The sequence below is a fragment of the Coregonus lavaretus genome (genome assembly GCF_964263955.1).
Source record: "Coregonus lavaretus genome assembly, contig: HAP1_SCAFFOLD_419, whole genome shotgun sequence".
NCBI classification, from domain to species: Eukaryota; Metazoa; Chordata; class Actinopteri; order Salmoniformes; family Salmonidae; genus Coregonus; species Coregonus lavaretus.
The window spans coordinates 251691-271512 of NW_028160234.1; the positions used below are offsets into that span (position 1 = coordinate 251691).

General features: G+C 41.7%; 1 protein-coding gene across 1 annotated transcript; it reads left to right on the forward strand.

The window, feature by feature from the left end:
• Window positions 1-3934: 3934 nt before the first annotated feature.
• LOC311122002 (rho GTPase-activating protein 19-like) lies at window positions 3935-18099 on the forward strand (the record flags this gene model as incomplete). The annotated part of the gene is made up of 12 exons (XM_084196433.1): window positions 3935-3978; window positions 5162-5448; window positions 5701-5781; window positions 7914-8123; window positions 8349-8575; window positions 12379-12465; window positions 12935-13000; window positions 13571-13789; window positions 13948-14067; window positions 14418-14531; window positions 14656-14754; window positions 15034-18099. The coding sequence occupies 12 exons, from the start codon at window positions 3935-3937 to the stop codon at window positions 15088-15090; spliced, it is 1611 nt and encodes a 536-aa protein (XP_084052559.1). The 3' UTR covers window positions 15091-18099.
• Between the last annotated feature and the right edge of the window lie 1723 nt (window positions 18100-19822).

Below are 19822 nucleotides of genomic sequence, written 5' to 3' on the forward strand. Positions count from 1 at the left end.
GGGGATGTTTCTCTCATGTGGAGAGATAATTATGGAGAATAAGTATTGTTATCAGGACCAGGAGTAAAAGGAGGTATAGTTTAGAAGAGGGTTAGGAGTGACTGTTCACTGATGTTGCGTAATTTTACAGAGAAAGGTCAGGGAGAATATATGTGTACTTATTTAGGGGAAGCATTAGAATTTGTTCCGGTTAGGAATTATGGGTTAAAGGGCTATGTAATTCATAAAGTAACGCTTATAATGGAAGATTTGAAGTCTGTAGAAGTTTCCACAGTCACAGAGGGAGTTAAGGATAAGTTTATTACAGTAGTCACTCCAACAGGGAATAATCGAATAGGATGTTGGTAGTTTCCCACTAGAGGGAATTAAGGGTTTTAATTCATCAACTAAATCAACAACGTTAATGGTAACTTTGGAAGGGATTAATGATACGATGGTAATAGCAAATGTAGGAAGGATGACAACAACTTTTCTGAAATTAAAGGAGGCAGCAAGAGAGACTCAGGGGTTTAGGTTATTACGAATAGGATTAAAATAGAGCAGATAGAAACAATATAGATTAATCTGAAATGGAGAATAGAGATTCATCATGGAAGCTGCAGTATGGGGTCTTTTGATTTTGATGACGGAGGGGGGGGGCATCTGATCAGTGCTGCTCGTTCCTCTGTTGTGGAAATTAGAGATAGATTAACTCATTCTGTAAGAATCAGTGAGGAATCTTGAGGGTCCATGTCTGTTGAGAATTCCATCCCGAACCTGTTAGACGGTTGCGCAGCCTCTGTCAGGTGTGGGTCAGTTTTGAGCTTTGTCATGACTGTGGAGTTGGCAACAGTCATTGACAGATAAAATAATGTCGTTGTCAGAACAGTAGGGTTTAAGTGTTCTTGGGTAAATGAATTATCCTATTGGGAATTGTTAGATGGAAAGTAAAGTCAGGTAACAGTGGAAACCTGAAGTATTCAGGTGAAATATTGAGGGCTAAAAGTTGTGTTTGTTCTAATAAAACATATGAGGTAAGGGGTATGTTTATGGAAAGATCAGATTGGGATGTTAGATGATAACTTTGGATAAGCATGACCTTAAGGGTAGTAATGACAAATAATAGGTTACTTTTTATATATCAGGTAGTAAGAAGAGCAGGACTTTGATGGTTAAAAGATTAGCTTTTGACTGACAATGTGACTATGGGAATTTTAGAGGATAAGGGGAAATTATGATAGAGTATATTCTTACCCTAGGGGGGATAGGATGTTGTTACAGGTCAACGTTGAAGCTTCCATATGAGGTTTTACCATTATAAGAGGGATAGCATTGGACACAGCTAAATCTAGGGTTAAAAGGGTGACATTACATTTACATTTTAGTCATTTAGCAGACACATGGCGACATGTCATAGACTTCAAGTCTATCATTGAAGAATAAGTCTAAGGGAGAAGGGGGGACTTCATTCATGGTATGGTGTAACATTTGGGAAGATAATATTGATAAATATTAGTGTATTACTGGGAGTCCAGATAGTTCAGATAATATCACTGGGGTTATAGATGCATTATAAGGGATGCATTTGAAAGGATTTGGTTGCAAGATCAATTAGGCCAGTAGGGGCAGTGATGGGTCAGATTCTAGTTTAAGCTTTGATAACACTGTGTGATGTTTGTACTGACTTTTGAGAAAGTTATGAGATTGAGATAGGTTGGAGAAGTGGTGCCTGGAGACAACACTTAGATGCCGGTGTGGACTGTTCCTGATCTGGATGAAGATGGACAAGTGGAACTGAGGGATAAATATCATTTTGGATTATTTGATGATTTTTCAAATTGTTTTTTCAATATTAGTATAATTTTTAGTATGATTTATGAATCAAAGGGGGGAATGGATAATGTGATTCATGCATCATTTATGTATCATTTTTTAAATTCTTAGGTGAAATGGAGGTTTAATTTGAAAGTGGTTGTTTTGCAAAGGATACTGTTTGGTCGTTTATTTTCTTGTCATTCCAGAAGCATGTGGGAGAACATGTGGAGATTGGAATACTCAAACAAAGACAATATGACTGGAGGAGATGAAACAAGGAGGGTGTGGCTGATTCCATCATCAACAAGTCCATTGGAAGAGGACATTACAGGGAGATGAAGTGTAGTGGACTACATTCCAGTGTCTGCAATGAAATATAGACATGTGTAATACATAATTGTGTCATATTCTTAGGTATTGATTTTAGTAGAATTATGTTTGATGTTATTGAATGCAGATGAGGATCGTAGATGCTTTTGTTTATTTCGATGGGGTTAGGGACAGAAGGTTTAAGCAGGGAGAGATTCCCTTTCAGGTCCTATGGGTTGACCAGCCTGAGAGTGGATATTTATGGATAGGATTTTGTTTACATGGGTATTTAATTACATCATAGTTTCAAATGCATTTACATGAGTTATGAGGTTATCTGGAGTACCGACGGTGGTTGCCTGGGGCAGAGGGACGGTGAGAGAATTTTACTGTCTTGATTGATATGGATGGATGGCTGCTGGACAGTTTTTCGCTCTCACACTCCATAGAGATTTATTCATAATTCATAGTAATGTGTTCATATTGTATAAACAATTCTTCATAATTCATAGTAATGTGTTCATATTGTATAAACAATTCTTCATATGTCATAGTAATGTATTCACACTTCATAAACAGGTATTTCATAGAAAGGTATTTACACTCAAGAGGAGAATGGGTTTGGTTTAATGTTAAAGATACTCAATGAGATAAATGGTTACTAGTCATAATCCTATTCTGTTTGGTTTCGAGACGTTTAGTTCGTCTCGAAGGGGGGAATATGTCGTGTATTGAGATTATGACTATTTTGGAGGAACAAGGAATGTTGTTTAGGTTAGTATCAGAAGGCAATGTTTTAGGTGTAATACCACATATCACAGACAGGAGGTGGGATGTAGACAGGGGAGACTGGTGATTGGCCAGAAGAGGGGGCATCATTGTTTATAAATAGGGGGGAAGATGACGGAGAGGTTAGAGCAAGCAGCCATTCTGAGGCGTCTCTCCGGGTGTCATGTCACCTGTTACTCATGCTGAAGCTTGTGATCTGAATAAACCTTATGATCGACGTTCAGTATGAGCAGACTCTTTAATTAATGGTAACACCTACGATTGACGTATACTACAAGTGTTTAATCAATGATTACGTTTACATGCACAGTAATAATTCAATATTAAACTAATTATGGCAGTTGCAATAGTCATGTAAACACCTTACTCTGCTTATCTTAATCGGTGTAAGGTCAAAATCGAAGTAAGCATACCTGGTTAAATTAAAAACACCTGGTTTTCTGAGCAACCTTTCGAATTATTAGGACATGTAAACACCTTAATCGGCGTTCCAGCTGTGTATTTGATCTGTGCATGTGCTAGCACCAGCCGAGCGAGCCTCCTCCCTATTTAGCTCGAGTGAAGAGAGTTCGGTACAACTGAATGTATGCATCTTAGAAATAGTTTTAACATACACATTTTACATGTCCGAACTCAGAATCAAATCTGTTTACCAAAAATAACATGGTCGCTGTGGTAGAACGTTTATTTTGAGTATCGATTTTCTGCATTTATCAGAGTGCTATAGTAGCCTGATTTCAGATGTGTCCATGTAAACAGGATTATTAGGGAAATCGTTCTTCGTGCAAAGCATGTAAACGTTTTTAATCAAACTATTATATAAATCAGATTATCCACAATAATCGCATTATTGTGTGTGCGTGTAACCGTTCTCAATGTTATTGTTTTTCCTTGATTGACACTACTAAAGTGAATTCAAACAATCCAATCAGAGAACGAAACATGCAAATATTTACTGCTCACCCCGCCCGTGTTTTATAACCGACCAATCAGAGATGGAGTGGGCGGAGTCAGGGATACCAGCGGAGGATTCAAACGGAAGATGGCAGCGGATAAAGAGACAAATGAAAATACACAAAACAGAAGGTAAAATAACATTTAAACATGTACAATATGTATACAGAATAAACCATACACGCACGTAAAGATACTGTGGAGTTGTCATGGTACTGGCATTTGAATTTGGCTTGATAGCTTGTCTGACATGCATGTTGTTTTTCAGCGACAGTGAAAGCTAATTTAGCTAGCTAGCTAGTTAGCTAGCTCTGACAATCAAGTGTTGTGACAAAATACCATTTCTGACTGCATCACACAGCTACTCTGAACGGAGTGGGTGCAGAGCATTTATTCCTGCGCTGTCGCTGAATTGGAGCAAGACTCCATAGCTAGCTAGTTAACAAGTAGTAGCAACAATAGACTGTTAGCTGTCATTGGTTTTCGTTTTGAATTGCCCGGTGCCCCGGATGAGTGGGGTGCGCTGATTTTAGACTATTCCATTGGTCCTGAAGTGAAATCACCACTCACCTGGGGCACCAGGCCATGCAAAACGAACTCTCCACCATTATGCCAAGTCAAGTAGTTCTGAATTGCCAGTGAGTGTGTACTTGTGTGAAAGAGGTGTCTTCAACTCACTGATCTTCAGAGCAATGGACCCAAAGTAAAACCCTAGCATGCCTACAAGTTGGTTTTCTCCTGTCTGTCCAACCACTAACCCTTTCATCAACACTTAACGTTTTGGAAACATAAAGAACTTAGCTTTCATTTTAAAATAATAAAAAAATAAATTTAAAAAAGGTTAGATTACTACACACCTTAATAGGGTTACAGTTACCACACGGCCATATGTGCTATCTGTGTCTCCGAACACTTGCGTAAACAGAAGACTGCTTGGCTGCAACTGTTAAAACAGTGTACAGTAAGTGTATTTTTTTGCATTTGTGAAATTATGGTGATATGATATGAAAGTGGAGGGCTTTATGTTTCTAGAACCGTACCGCAATTGAGAACCGATTCACGTTTAGATGGAGTATTTGGCTGTTTTGGCCAGAGCCAATTCGCCTCTAAACAAAACATGTAAGGTCCTTGGACTATAGTAATGTTAGCTTCTTTAGTCCATTATTGGGCTAGCCACCCACTACACCATCATCATACGTGTGTAAGAGGGAGAGAGAGATTTGGTGTGTGTGTACGTGCAAGAAAGTCAGTGTAAAGATATAGCGGTTGTTTAAAGATTTTCCTAGATCTTCAGCATCTGTGTGTGTTCCACCAGGGGTACGGTGTGTAACGTGGTGATCAGCCAGAATGCGGGGGGCGCATGGGGCGGCGGTGGGGTTGGGGGCCGCCCGCCAATCATCTTCAACCCAGACTTCTTTGTGGAGAAGCTACGTCACGAGAGACCTGAGGTGTTTCAAGAACTAGTGCTTAGCAACATCACCCGCCTCATCGACCTTCCCGGTGCTGAGTTCTCTCTGCTGTTGGGGGACGAGGGAGGGCCCAAGACCCCCATGGGGGCCGGAGGGGGATTCTTCCGCTCCTTCAACTTCCTCAAACGTAAAGGTGAGAGAACGGTCATGAGGATCAACCAAGGGTGTGTTCAGCAGGATGCAATGTTGATACACTATGTAGAACAAACATGCCTGTCTGACATGTAGAAGAAGGAATCACGGTGGCTTTACTCATGGAATTTTTATCTGCAACATTTGACAATGTTTGGCTACTGAACGTGGCCCTGGGTTGCTATAATGTTGAATAATAATATAAATGTACAGCACTCAGATTCTCGTCCTTTGGCCGTTGTCATCGTCACAGATAAGGAAGTGGTGTTCGGGACTCCTCTGACAGAGGGAGGCATCGCCCAGATTTACCAGCTCATCGAATACCTCAGCAAGAGTGAGTTGATCATGTTGTTACAGTTCCCATCTGAATCATGATCCCTGGATGTAATTCTCAAATTCTCTCTTCTTTGTCCTGGCACCCCAATAGTAGAACCAGCTTCCCCTTGAAGCATCTGAAAACATCTGAAACCCTATCTCTTTGAAGAGTATCTTAAATAATCCCACAACTCCATATGGACCTGAGGTGTAGTGTTTCCCCTAGGATTTCTTTCAGCAGCGGTGGCAAAGTTAGTGTGTGTGGGGGGGTGGGGTGGGTAGTGGGCGTGGCCAATCTCCGACCCAAAATTTTAAAGGCCATCTCGGCCACAGAGACAAAATGTTGCTCGTTTGAAGCTAATTTCCTGCAATTCTACACATTTTCCCATGGGGCGGAAAGAAAATGTTAGTTTAAAGCTAGACTCTGCGATATGATGTAGATGCAGAAAGTAAACAACATAGTGGGTCAATATCCGCAACAACTAAGAGCGTTGAAGCAAGAGGCTCAACTTGTCCACTGTTTTTGTGCCCAGGCTAAACATGCGCAGGGTGTACATGCGCTTATACTGTGTGACCATGCGAGAGTGAAGTCTTGCATCTCGCTCGTCTCAATATCTGCGGTGCTGCTCGTGGCAATGTCATTTCGCTAAGGCTACCTTTAAAGCTAGTTTCCTGCAATTCTACACATTTTGCCATGGCTTATGCCGTGTTATTATGCTATCTGAGTGACCCAAACATTAGAACAAAATCGTTGGTGCCATGACATTTTTTTGAGTTTTAGATTCTCACTGACTGTCTAGTTTTTATTTTGATTGTTAGTTCTCAAAGATGATTTTATTTAAAAAAAAATATAGCTCCATTATCTTTTCTACACTGAACAAAAATATAAACGCAACATGTAAACTGTTGGTCCCATGTTTCATGAGCTAAAATAAAAGATCCCAGAAATGTTCCATACGCACAAAAAGCTTATTTCTCTCAAATGTTGTGCATAAATTTGTTCACATCCCTGTTAGTGAGCATTTATCCTTTGCCAAGATAATCCATCCACCTGACAGGGGTGGCATATCAAGAAGCTAATTAAACAGCAAGATCATTACACAGGTGCACCTTGTGTTGGGGACAGTAAAAGTCCACTCTAAAATGTGCAGTTTTGTCACAAAACACAATGCCTCAAGTTTTGAGGGAGCATGCAATTGGCATGCTGACTTCAGTAATGTCCACCAGAGCTGTTGCCAGCTCTACCATAAACTGCATCCAACGTCAAGTTTCAGCATGATAATGATGTGCCCGATGTCGCAAGGATTTGTACACAATTCCTGGAAACTGAAAATGTCCCAGTTCTTCCATGGCCTGCATACTCACCAGACATGTCACCCATTGAGCATGTTTGGCATGCTCTGGATTGACGGCGTGTTCCAGTTCCCACCAATATCCAGCAACTTCGCACAGCCATTGAAGAGGAGTGGGACAACGTTCCACAGGCCACAATCAACAGCCTGATCAACTCTATGCGAAGGAGATGTGTCACGCTGCATGAGGGAAATGGTGGTCACACCAGATACTGACTGGATTTCTGATTCACACCCCTACCTTTTTTTAAGGTATCTACATTTACATTTTAGTCATTTAGCAGACGCTCTTATCCAGAGCAATTAGGGTTAAGTGCCTTGCTCATGGGCACATAGACAGATTTTTCACCTAGTCAGCTCGGGATTAGAACCAGTGACCTTTCGGTTACTGGCACAACGCTCTTAACCACTAAGCTACCTGCCTGTGACCAACAGATGCATATCTGTATTCTCAGTTATGTGAAATCCATAGATTAGGGCCTAATTTATTTATTTCAAGTGACTGATTTCCTATATTTATATATATACATTTTTTTTTTTATATTATGAATTATATTTTGTATACATCATTTATAACTGGTTTTAGTGGTTTAAGTTTACACTGAAAATGTTTTAGTGCCGGGAATGATTTATCAGTGGTGACCCGCCGCTGCTAAATGAGTGTAGGGGAAACACTGCTGATTGATTCACTACATATTTGTTTTATTGACTGATTGATTATTAGACCTGCACGGTAAGGGCCTGTTCAGGGTGCTAGGTGGTTGATTGATTATTAATGAATTGATTGATTGATGATCAGACCTGCAGGTGGAGGGTCTGTTCAGGGTGCCGGGTAACAGTGTACGGCAGCAGGCCCTGAAGGAACAGCTGAACAGTGGGGCAGACATCGACCTGGAGGCAGGGGGTTTCCACCCCAACGACGTGGCCACCGTCCTCAAGACCTTCCTGGGAGAGCTACCTGAACCCCTCCTCACGCACCAACACTTCAACGTTCACCTCAAAATAGCAGGTCCCCCTGTCTGAGCACCTCCCCACTCTCTCTCCTGTAGCACTTTTTTTGTTCACAAACCTCACCTCAAAAACATCTCACCCTGGCGCTCAATAATCAGTGTCATTGATGTTCACAGTTTTTAATATACCTGTACCCCATGAGACCCATATTGAAGTGTGTTGTGTGTGTTCTCCCTCTCTTCTTCTCTCCCCCTTCTCTCCTCTCCCCCCTCCATTCCCCCAGACATGACTCTGTTTGATGAGAAGGGCAACAAGACGTCAGTACCTGATAAGGAGCGTCAGATTGAAGCCTTCCAGCTCCTCTTCCTGCTGCTGCCCCAGGCCAACCGCAGCCTCCTCAAACTGATCCTGGACCTGCTCTACCACACCGCCAAGCAGCAGGACAAGAACAAAATGTCCGCCTTCAACCTCGCTCTCATGTTCGCCCCCCACGTCGTATGGCCCAGAAATGTATGTACTGTAACTCAAATTCAAATCAGATGTATTTTATGAAGCCCATTTTAAATCAGAAGTTGACGCAAAGTGCTTTACAGATAGCCAGCGTAAAACCTCAAAGAGAAAGCAGTGCAGAGGTAGAAGCATAGTGACTAGGAAAAACACCTGAAACTGGACTGTGCTGTGATTATTTATCATGTAGATCAGGGTTTCCCAAACTCGTTCCTGCAACTTATTATCTCTGCATTCAATTTAGATGTGAATATAAACCATAATAATTAGGTGGGTGCTTATATTTGACACATGTAGTGTTATTATACGCATGTATGAATTAGATATTTTTTGGGGCATATCCCAACTCCCCCTGAGAGAGTGGGGTCACGGTCTGCCGTTATCAACAGCGACCCTGTAGCAATTAGGGTTAAGTGCCTTTATCAAGACACATCAACAGATTTTTCACCTTGTCGGTTCAGGGATTTGAACTAGCGACCTTTCTGTGACTGGCCCAACGCTCTAACCACTAGGCCACCTGCTGCCTCTGATTGATTGAGGTCATTCAGCTACGGTAATTGATGTGAATATATACAGTACCAGTCAAAATCCTACTCATACAAGGGTTTTTCTTTATTTTTACTGTTTTCAACATTATAGAATAATAGTGAAGACATCAAATCTATGAAATAACACATATGGAATCATGTAGTAACGAGTAGGTGTGTCCAAACTTTTGACTATTTATAGCTATGTCTGGGTAAAAATAACATTTTAGTTTTATTCTATAAACTACTGACAACATTTCTCCCAAATTCCAAATAAAAATATTGTCATTTAGAGCATTTATTTGCAGGAAATGACAACTGGTCAAAATAACAAAAAAAGATGTAGTGTTGTCATACCTCGAATAATGCAAAGAAAATAAGTTATTTAAACAAAGCAATAATAATGTTTTAACTTAGGAAGAGTTCAGAAATCAATATTTGGTGGAATAACCCTGATTTTCAATCACAGCTTTCATGCGTCTTGGCATGCTCTCCACCAGTCTTTCACATTGATGTTGGGTGACTTTATGCCACTCCTGGCGCAAAAATTCAAGCAGCTCGGCTTTGTTTGATGGCTTGTGACCATCCATCTTCCTCTTGATCACATTCCAGAAGTTTTCAATGGGGTTCAGGTCTGGAGATTGGTCTGGCCATGACAGGGTCTTGATCTGGTGGTCCTCCATCCACACCTTGATTGACCTGGCTGTGTGGCATGGCGCATTGTCCTGCTGGAAAAACCAATCCTCAGAGTTGGGGAACAATGTCAGAGCAAAAGGAAGCACGTTTTCTTCCAGGACAACCTTGTACGTGGCTTGATTCATGCGTCCTTCACAAAGACAAATCTGCCCGATTCCAGCCTTGCTGAAGCACCCCCAGATCATCACCGATCCTCCACCAAATAATATCACAATGCGTGCGAGACACTGTGGCTTGTAGGCCTCTCCAGGTCTCCGTCTAACCATTAGACGACCAGGTGTTGGGCAAAGCTGAAAATTGGACTCATCAGAGAAGATGACCTTACTCCAGTCCTCTACGGTCCAATCCTTATGGTCTTTTGCAAACCTCAGCCTGACTCTTCTTTGCTTCTCATTGATGAAGGGCTTTTTTCTAGCTTTGCACGACTTCAGCCCTGCCCCTAGGAGCCTGTTTCGAACCGTCCTCGCCGTGCACTTCACCCCAGCTGCCGTTTGCCATTCTTTTTGTAGGTCACTTGATGTCATCCTACGGTTGTTGAGTGACATTCAAATGAGTTGGCGGTCATCCTGGTCAGTAGAGAGTAGTTTTCGCCCTCTGCCGGTCTGTAGCTTTGTTGTCTCCAATGTCTGCTGCTTGACCTTGTTCTTATGAACCGGCGTCTTTGAAATTTTAAGGATGGAAGCAACCTGACGCTCACTGTATCCCTCTGCCAGTAAAGACAGAATTGAACCCTTCTTTTCCTCACTCAAAACTTTCCTTTTCAACTCTTTTGGCATGGTCAATAGTTATTTTTTGATTAATATTACTTTTGAGGTACTATTAGCACTGTTTTTCCATCCAGCTGGTCCTATTGCAAGAGGATAGTGATGACCACAGCAGTGGTTTTTATACTTTTCCTCATTAAATAAGATTTGGTTCATGTCACCTAATCAGTACCTAAAAAAATATATATATATACAGTGGGGGAAAAAAGTATTTAGTCAGCCACCAATTGTGCAAGTTCTCCCACTTAAAAAGATGAGAGGCCTGTAATTTTCATCATAGGTACATGTCAACTATGACAGACAAAATGAGAAAAAAATTCCAGAAAATCACATTGTAGGATTTTTTATGAATTTATTTGCAAATCATGGTGGAAAATAAGTATTTGGTCAATAACAAACGTTTCTCAATACTTTATTATATACCCTTTGTTGGCAATGACACAGGTCAAACGTTTTCTGTAAGTCTTCACAAGGTTTTCACACACTGTTGCTGGTATTTTGGCCCATTCCTCCATGCAGATCTCCTCTAGAGCAGTGATGTTTTGGGGCTGTCGCTGGGCAACACGGACTTTCAACTCCCTCCAAAGATTTTCTATGGGGTTGAGATCTGGAGACTGGCTAGGACCTTGAAATGCTTCTTACGAAGCCACTCCTTCGTTGCCCGGGCGGTGTGTTTGGGATCATTGTCATGCTGAAAGACCCAGCCACGTTTCATCTTCAATGCCCTTGCTGATGGAAGGAGGTTTTCACTCAAAATCTCATGATGCATGGCCACATTCATTCTTTCCTTTACACGGATCAGTCGTCCTGGTCCCTTTGCAGAAAAACAGCCCCAAAGCATGATGTTTCCACCCCCATGCTTCACAGTAGGTATGGTGTTCTTTGGATGCAACTCAGCATTCTTTGTCCTCCAAACACGACGAGTTGAGTTTTTACCAAAAAGTTATATTTTGGTTTCATCTGACCATATGACATTCTCCCAATCCTCTTCTGGATCATCCAAATGCACTCTAGCAAACTTCAGACGGGCCTGGACATGTACTGGCTTAAGCAGGGGGACACATCTTGCACTGCATGATTTGAGTCCCTGGCGGCGTAGTGTGTTACTGATGGTAGGCTTTGTTACTTTGGTCCCAGCTCTCTGCAGGTCATTCACTAGGTCCCCCCGTGTGGTTCTGGGATTCTTGCTCACCGTTCTTGTGATCATTTTGACCCCACGGGGTGAGATCTTGCGTGGAGTCCCATATCGAGGGAGATTATCAGTGGTTTTGTATGTCTTCCATTTCCTAATAATTGCTCCCACAGTTGATTTATTCAAACCAAGCTGCTTACCTATTGCAGATTCAGTCTTCCCAGCCTGGTGCAGGTCTACAATTTTGTTTCTGGTGTCCTTTGACAGCTCTTTGGTCTTGGCCATAGTGGAGTTTGGAGTGTGACTGTTTGAGGTTGTGGACAGGTGTCTTTTATACTGATAACAAGTTCAAACAGGTGCCATTAATACAGGTAACGAGTGGAGGACAGAGGAGCCTCTTAAAGAAGAAGTTACAGGTCTGTGAGAGCCAGAAATCTTGCTTGTTTGTAGGTGACCAAATACTTATTTTCCACCATCATTTGCAAATAAATTCATTAAAAATCCTACAATGTGATTTTCTGGATTTTTTTCCCTCAATTTGTCTGTCATAGTTGACGTGTACCTATGATGAAAATTACAGGCATCTCTCATCTTTTTAAGTGGGAGAACTTGCACAATATGTGGCTGACTAAATACTTTTTTCCCCCCACTGTATATATTAATTAATTAATTTTCTTTTTGATACAGATGGTGGCCAGTGACCTCCAGGAAAATCTGAAGAAGCTAAACTACGGCATGGCCTTCCTCATCAAACACTCCCAGAAACTATTCAGGGTCAGAGAGACTAACTTCACACATAATACTCTTTTGGCCAGTTTCCCCAACCCAGAATAAGCCTAGTCCAGAGGGGTATTCTACAAAGCATTCTACAAAGTTAGCCAACTAACTTGCCTAAATATTCTGATAACTTTTTGTTTTTTAGAAAGATAATCTTGAAATGTGCATGGTCTAATTGATTCAACAAACAAAGACCGATCTAAGTGTAGCATTTTCTTTTTTATGAAGCAGGAAATCTATAGTTATTTCTGGTTGCTTATCAAAGTTAGCTGGCTAACTCATTGGTCCTGCTTTGTAGTATACCACACTGGACTAAAACACTCCATTGAGAATACCTCATACTACTGGCTTCAACTGTGTCTGTGAAACCGGCCCAGTTGTCAGTGTTATTGAATAAGATCTGGGGAACATGGGCTACAATAATGTAATAATATGATATCCTGTGTGTGTGTGTGTGTCTGCTCAGGCTCCTGTGTACATGAGAGAGCATGCCAGAATGCTCTTCACAGGATCTAAGAGCCTGCAGACCAAGGTTAGTAGTAGGACTTGTTTACATCAACTATACCATTAAAAGATGTTGCACAAACAAAGGACCATATTAGATCAAACCGGGGCCTGTATTCATAGTGTCTCAGAGCAGGAGTGCTGATCTAGGATCAGGTCCCCCCTTTTCCATTCGTTATAATCTACAAGGCCAAACTGATCCTAGATCAGCACTCCTCTGAGACGCTTTGTGAATACAGGCCCCGTATAGGTGTAAGCAACCCAGTTTACCAGGATGTTAGGTGGAGCTATGGCCCAAACTGCTTACAGTTCCCCAGTCCTTTCAGATCTACCAGTGCCTATTAGAAGTGTCTAGCTGTAGTTTTGGGTCTAGGTGTAGATCAACCTAATCTCCCTCTAAACGGAAATAGGATCTGTCCTAAATGGCACCCTATTCCCTTTATAGTGCACTACTTTAGACCAGGGCCCATAGGGCTCTCATCAAAACTAGTGCACTATGGGGAATAGGGTGCCGTTTGGGATGTATCCATATACTCATGTTGTGATGGAAACCAATAACCCCTTTCCCACTCCTCTCCCTCCCACCCACCTCCGTTAGGATGATATAGACCTGTTACCTGTGACTGGTTCCCCTGCCCCTGTTCCCCTGCCCCTGAAGAGGTGTTGGGCTGACCCGTCTCAGTACCTGTCCCCCTCCCAATACCCCTCCTCGTCCCAGGGCCAGCAGCACCACACAGAGGAGTCCCTGAAGGAGCTGTTCAGACACGTCTATGACAACATGCCCAACTCTGCCAAGAAGAAGAAACTCCTACTACAGGTACTGACAGCCAGACTGCTTCTTAATACTCTCTTTCTGTTCCTCGTCTCCTTTTCTATACAAGGCAGATTTCTAATTTGATGTAGATTCGAAGGACTGGCTAAAGCCCAATATCCTGTCTCCTCCTCCTCCTCCTTTTCATCCTCCTCCTCCTGCAGCTTGCCAAACAGACCACCCCCGGCCCGGCCCCCCCAGGGACACCCATCAACAACTATCAGACCCCCCCGGCCCAGAGCAAGAAACACCCCCGCTCCCGCTCCTTCGGTGGATTCATCAAGGTGTGTGTGTGTGTGCGTGCGTCATTGTGTTTATGTGTATTTGAATTACAATTGTAAATGTAGTACTTTGTATCCAATGTGAACTTAGTATGTGGTGGTCACTATCTGCTACATCATAACTGTTCTGTGTATTGTATATGACGACCTTGTAAGGGCAATTCCTCCACTTTTCAACCTCGTATTCATTATGCCCAGCACCATACAAGTGAAAACGGGGCATTTCTAAGTTTTCTAGTTAAAAGGTTCTACTCTATAACGTTATCAAAAAAACATTTCCTGGTAAAGTGAAGGTTAACTAACTGTTCTGTCAACTGTCCTACCCTCCTGATCAAATGAACCAATGAAAACAGAGGAGACATAAGGGGGACCAACTGGCGTTGGAGAGGAGGGGCAGACACATCTCCCCGGAGATGGTTGCTGCGGCGACGGGACGTCAGGGAAAGGAGAACGTCGTCCTGCAGTCGGTGAGCGACATTGACACACAAGGAGACCTCACACACAAATAAACACACTTCCTGTTTGTCCACAGCTTCCTTGTTTCTTCTGGATGTTCATGAAGTGTGTGTGTGTGTGTGTGTGTGTCTCCAGGTGAACAGTCCGGTGACAGTGAATAATAATACTCCAGTGGGGGTCAAGGCCTCTGATAGCATGGCCCTCAATAGAGAGAGGGTACTCAAAGTATCAAAGGTATGTTGCTTTTGGATTAATAACATGGCAATTCCGACTTCTATATATACATTTACATACACATGTTTTTGTATATGTTTTATATCTTTTCTGATACACTTCAATGTAATCATTCAACATTACAGTACAGCCACATTTCCACATCTTGTGAGCTTTGTTAACTTTACACTATGATATATTGTGTGTCTAATGTTTTGTCCTGTGTCTCATTCATCTTCTTTCTCTCTCTCTTTTTTTCTTTCTCTCTTGCTTTCTCTCCCACTCCCTCCCTCCCTCCAGGACTCTCCATCCATCTCCAGAATGTGTTTCTCTCCCTCCCTAGAAACCTCGATGTAAAGGATTGGTACTAGCAACACTGGACTTGTTTTTTTTGTTGTTTTTTAAACTAAACTATATTTTAACTTTCTAAAGCTGTGACAAATACAACAACATTGGTCTCCAGCAAGACATGGGTTGCATCCCAATAATCTCTCCTTTCTCCTGAAGTGTGCACTTGTTCACTTCCCTCAATGGGTTTGAAAGGAAATGACTGGTATATCTATATGGAAACTCCTTCTAGCCCATGCCTACACAATCCAAGACTTTTACATTTGTGGGGAGTAGTGAACGAATGCACACTTCAGGAGGAGAGATAAAGGAGGGATTATTGGGACGCAACCCAGGAAAGTACAACTCAGTGTTCAGTGTGGAGGCAGGGACAGAAGGGAGCTTTCTTTGGTCTGGTTGGGGTCTGAGTGCCACTCATAACTTGAAACAGTTTTGTTAGATACTTTTACCATTGACCGCTAGCTAGCTGAGCCTACATAGATACTTCTACCATTGACCGCTAGCTAGCTGAGCCTACATAGATACTTCTACCATTGACCGCTAGCTAGCTGAGCCTACATAGATACTTTTACCATTGACCACTAGCTAGCTGAGCCTACATAGATACTTTTACCATTGACCACTAGCTAGCTGAGCCTACATAGATACTTTTACAGTTTACAGCTAGCTGAGCCTACATGGATACTTTTACAGTTTACAGCTAGCTGAGCCTACATGGATACTTTTACAGTTTACCGTTAGCTAGCTAGCTGAGCCTACATGGATACTTTTACTGTTGACCGCTAGCTACGGAGCCTACATAGATACTTTTACCATTGACCGCTAGCTAGCTGAGCCTACATAGATACTTTTACCGTTGACCACTACCTGAGCCTACATAGATACTTTTACAGTTTACCACTAGCTAGCTAGCTGAGCCTACATGGATACTTTTACCGTTGACCGCTAGCTAGCTGAGCCTACATTGTACTATATGTTTATATGTATCTTGTGTTTGTGTTTTTTTTTTTTTATTCTGAATCTGATGTTTGTACTACCGATCTGAAAATGTGGCATCTAATTTTACTAATATTAAAAGTCCCAATGGTTGCCCTACACACACAGCACACTGATGGGATGATTATATCCCCCTACAAAATGCAGATTAGCACCAGTCACATTCATCTGGGGCCTGTTCCAAAAAATCTGGATCAATGAGTTAGCCAGCGAACTGGCACAAATTGCTTGAAATAGTTTTAAATGACTCAACAACAACAACCATTATACAAATGTAGCTTATTTAATCATCCAGAAAATCAAGCGATATGAGGCAAAGGCTGTTAATGAAAGTTAGCTGGCTGATGTATATTAACCCTGCCTTCTGGAATACCCCACAGCTCTAAAGGCCAGTGGGTTTAGCGATACTGGCTGTGAGCTCAAATGACACCCCCGTTCCCTATATAGTGCACTGTTGGCCAAAAGTAGTGCACTACACTTTATAGTAGTGCATTAGAGAGCGAAACACTGGCTCTGGGTTTTCTTGAATCTATATCATACAAATTCAGGTCAATACATATTGGATGATGTTGATGAGCTGAGGAACAAAACAACCTTCTGTAATGGTATCAGTGTTTGGGAGAGAGGTAAGTAGGACTTCATTTTGGGACGACTATTTATTTCTATTGTCTGAGATTTGTGAATTAACTGATTGAACTCCTCAATGTGTACAATGTGATATTTCACCTGCCTGGTTTGGCCTTCGAGGTTTGACAGTACAATGATGTGATTATCATTTATTACTTTTTTTAACTGGAAGTCATGGGTTTTGGGTGGATATTGTTTGGGACGGTAATGTTGTTGAAAGGTTTTCTGGAAGTTGGAGATGGTTTTTGCTTGGTTGGAGAGGGAAATTTGTAGTGACAGTGTCCGTAGAGGATTCTCTTACAGTATCTTCAGTGTTTCCCGGTCTCAAACAAGTCATCTTCATTGAGCGTGAATTGGGACATTTGATGTGGGTCATGTTCATTAGGCACCAAACAGAACAAGATGGATTGAAACTGGGAGGGACTATCTGGACTTTGTCCAATAAGAAACCCTTATTTTTCGATTTCTGTTGCAAAACGTTTTGAAAAGTTGATTTGTTGTGTACCCTAATGGACATGACATGACGTTGGTTGTGATGGGGTTGTTTTAGAGGAAGTGTTAATGGGAAATGTTTGTGGTAAGTTTTAAAGAGATGGGTGTGGGGGTTTTTTATACATTAAATGAAAGGCTTGCACAAGAAGCTTGCTGCTGAGGTTATCAAGATCTCTGTTTTTTTATTTGATCTATTCTGGTCATGTACCTATTTTACATTTTATTCCACAGCTTTTTTGTTGACTTTTGGCTACGTTTCCGGTCTTTTCTCTCTGTTACCTGAAGGTTTTCAGCCAATCAATGCCCAACACATATATTTTTTAAAGTGTCGTTATGAATTGCTGAAGGGTCATCTGGCCATTAGTGGTTGATACACACGGAGTCTTGCTGGAAACAGTTTTGCTAATGTGCAATCACCTTTTAGGATGTGTGTCAGTTATATATTATGCGATACAACATGTGGGCATTATCTTTAAAAAATGTCACATTTTTGTGTTACGTGTGTGCTGTCAGCCAATGTTGGGCATGGTCTTTAAATGTTTACACACCACCTGTACAGTACTACTAGTTTTATTTTTATGTGAGCTTATTCTTTTTGTGTTACGTGTGTATCTGCTACGTTGAATCTTTGGTTCTGTCAGCCAGTGTTGGCCATGGTCTTTAACATTTACACATCACCTGTACAGTACTACTCGTTGTTCAGTTTATTTTTGTTCAGTTTCATTCTGTCCTGTTTATCTATCTGTGAATAAGCATGGGCTTGTGTTCCAAATGGCACCCTGTTAGTGTACTACTGTTGAGCAGAGCTCTGTGCTATGGCCAGAAGTAGTGCTCTATATTGGGTGCAATTTGAGACGGACATGGAGTTGCATTAATGTCTACTAAAATAAACATATAGTATACTTTCATAGAACATTTCTGCCTACGTTTACTTCCATGCATCTTCCTCTGTTCATACAAGTCTGTTACCAGTGGCTGTAATGCAAGGTAATAGTGACCTACCTACCTATACCGGTTTGGTTTGTGTTGATGTGTAAAACGATATGTTCTTGTAATTCTATGAAATATATGCATTGATTTACTACTGGTGCTATGGATTAAAACAATGTGTGTACATGTGGAAAGTCTGGCTGCAGAACATAAAATGAGGTTGCATACACTGCTTCACTTTTCTTAAACATCCACTAGGTGGCGTCCTTAGTCATTGACTCACACACTCCCCTCAACTAAGTTGTCCCCTGATATAGATCAGGAGCCCCCGTGCATGTTTTGGTTTTTGCCCTAGCGCTACACAGCTGATTTTCAAATAACCAGCTCATCAAGCTTTGATTATTTGAATCCGCTGTGTAGTGCTAGGGCATTGACCAAAACGTGCACCGGGGGGCAGGACCGAGTTTGGGAAACCCTGCTATAGATCACTGCATACATATTGAGTGTATTATGTATGCACTTTAAATCGAATAGTTTAACCTACATCTGACTCAGCAGAGGTACAGGCACATTTGGCTACTCTTTACTCTTAAATAGGGCGTTATTGTATAAACGTGAATTATGATTTGACCTGCCCAGCTGTTAAAGATGTCAAGAGTCCACATAAAATTGAAATATTAATGTATAGCGGCTGTAGCCTATAGTATGTACATCTTGTACTTAAACTAGATAGTCATTTGTAGTATAGGCCTATCCTATTCTTGATTGGGTTATGTTAATATCAGAGAAGCAATAGATATTCCAGGGAACCACATCCCTTTATGTAATTATCTCATTAAGGTTTATAATGGAAACATTGGATGTGATATTCATATTCCTGATTAATAATTTAATAATTACATTTCTCCGCAGACGCCCCAACACGTATTTGACTACCGCGCGGTGACATTGATATTGGCGTTTTTGTAATTGTTCATTGTAGACACTGAGCGGTTTGTTTTTAATTCCAACCTGTCTCTTCGATTCAGCGTTAACTCTGCCGAGCTAAGCGGAAACGCAGTAAGATAGCCTTGATGTGCGCTAGGTTCTATCTCTGCGCGCTCTACCTTGCGCCCCTTAGCGTCGCATCTGCTCCCCTTCCAGCGCGCGATCAATTCAGACGCGCCTCTGATGATATGAAAAGCGACCCACCGGCGTCCCCGCGCGCTCAGAAACCTATTTGTATTAGGAGCTCAACCGGGGGTCCTTCCCGCGCATGTCAACATCGAGGTTCTCTCTTTGTTGTCGGCTTATGTGCAGTGACTCATTCTATTCATCATGCACAATAGAGCCGCTGTGGCGCGTTCTCCCTGTTCCCAGTTTGTATTCGATAAAGTTGTATGTGTTTGTTTATGCTTGTGAGAGGAGAATACCCTTGTGGAATCAAACTGACTACAGACCCTGGTAGGAAATGGAGGGGGGGAAAACTAACAGAATAGAACCCAAGGCATAGATTTAATATTGAATCATGGAGGGTTTGGTATCTGGTAATTATACAGACACTAGATTAAAAACCTGTCCCCTCATTTGATTTTCAAAGACTCATGATCAATATTATGAATTCAAAGTAGGCTCTTTGTCCAGCATGCAGCATCCATTGGTGCCAGTCAAAAGAAGCCTACCAATTTCCAATCCTGCAATACATGAACTAAATACA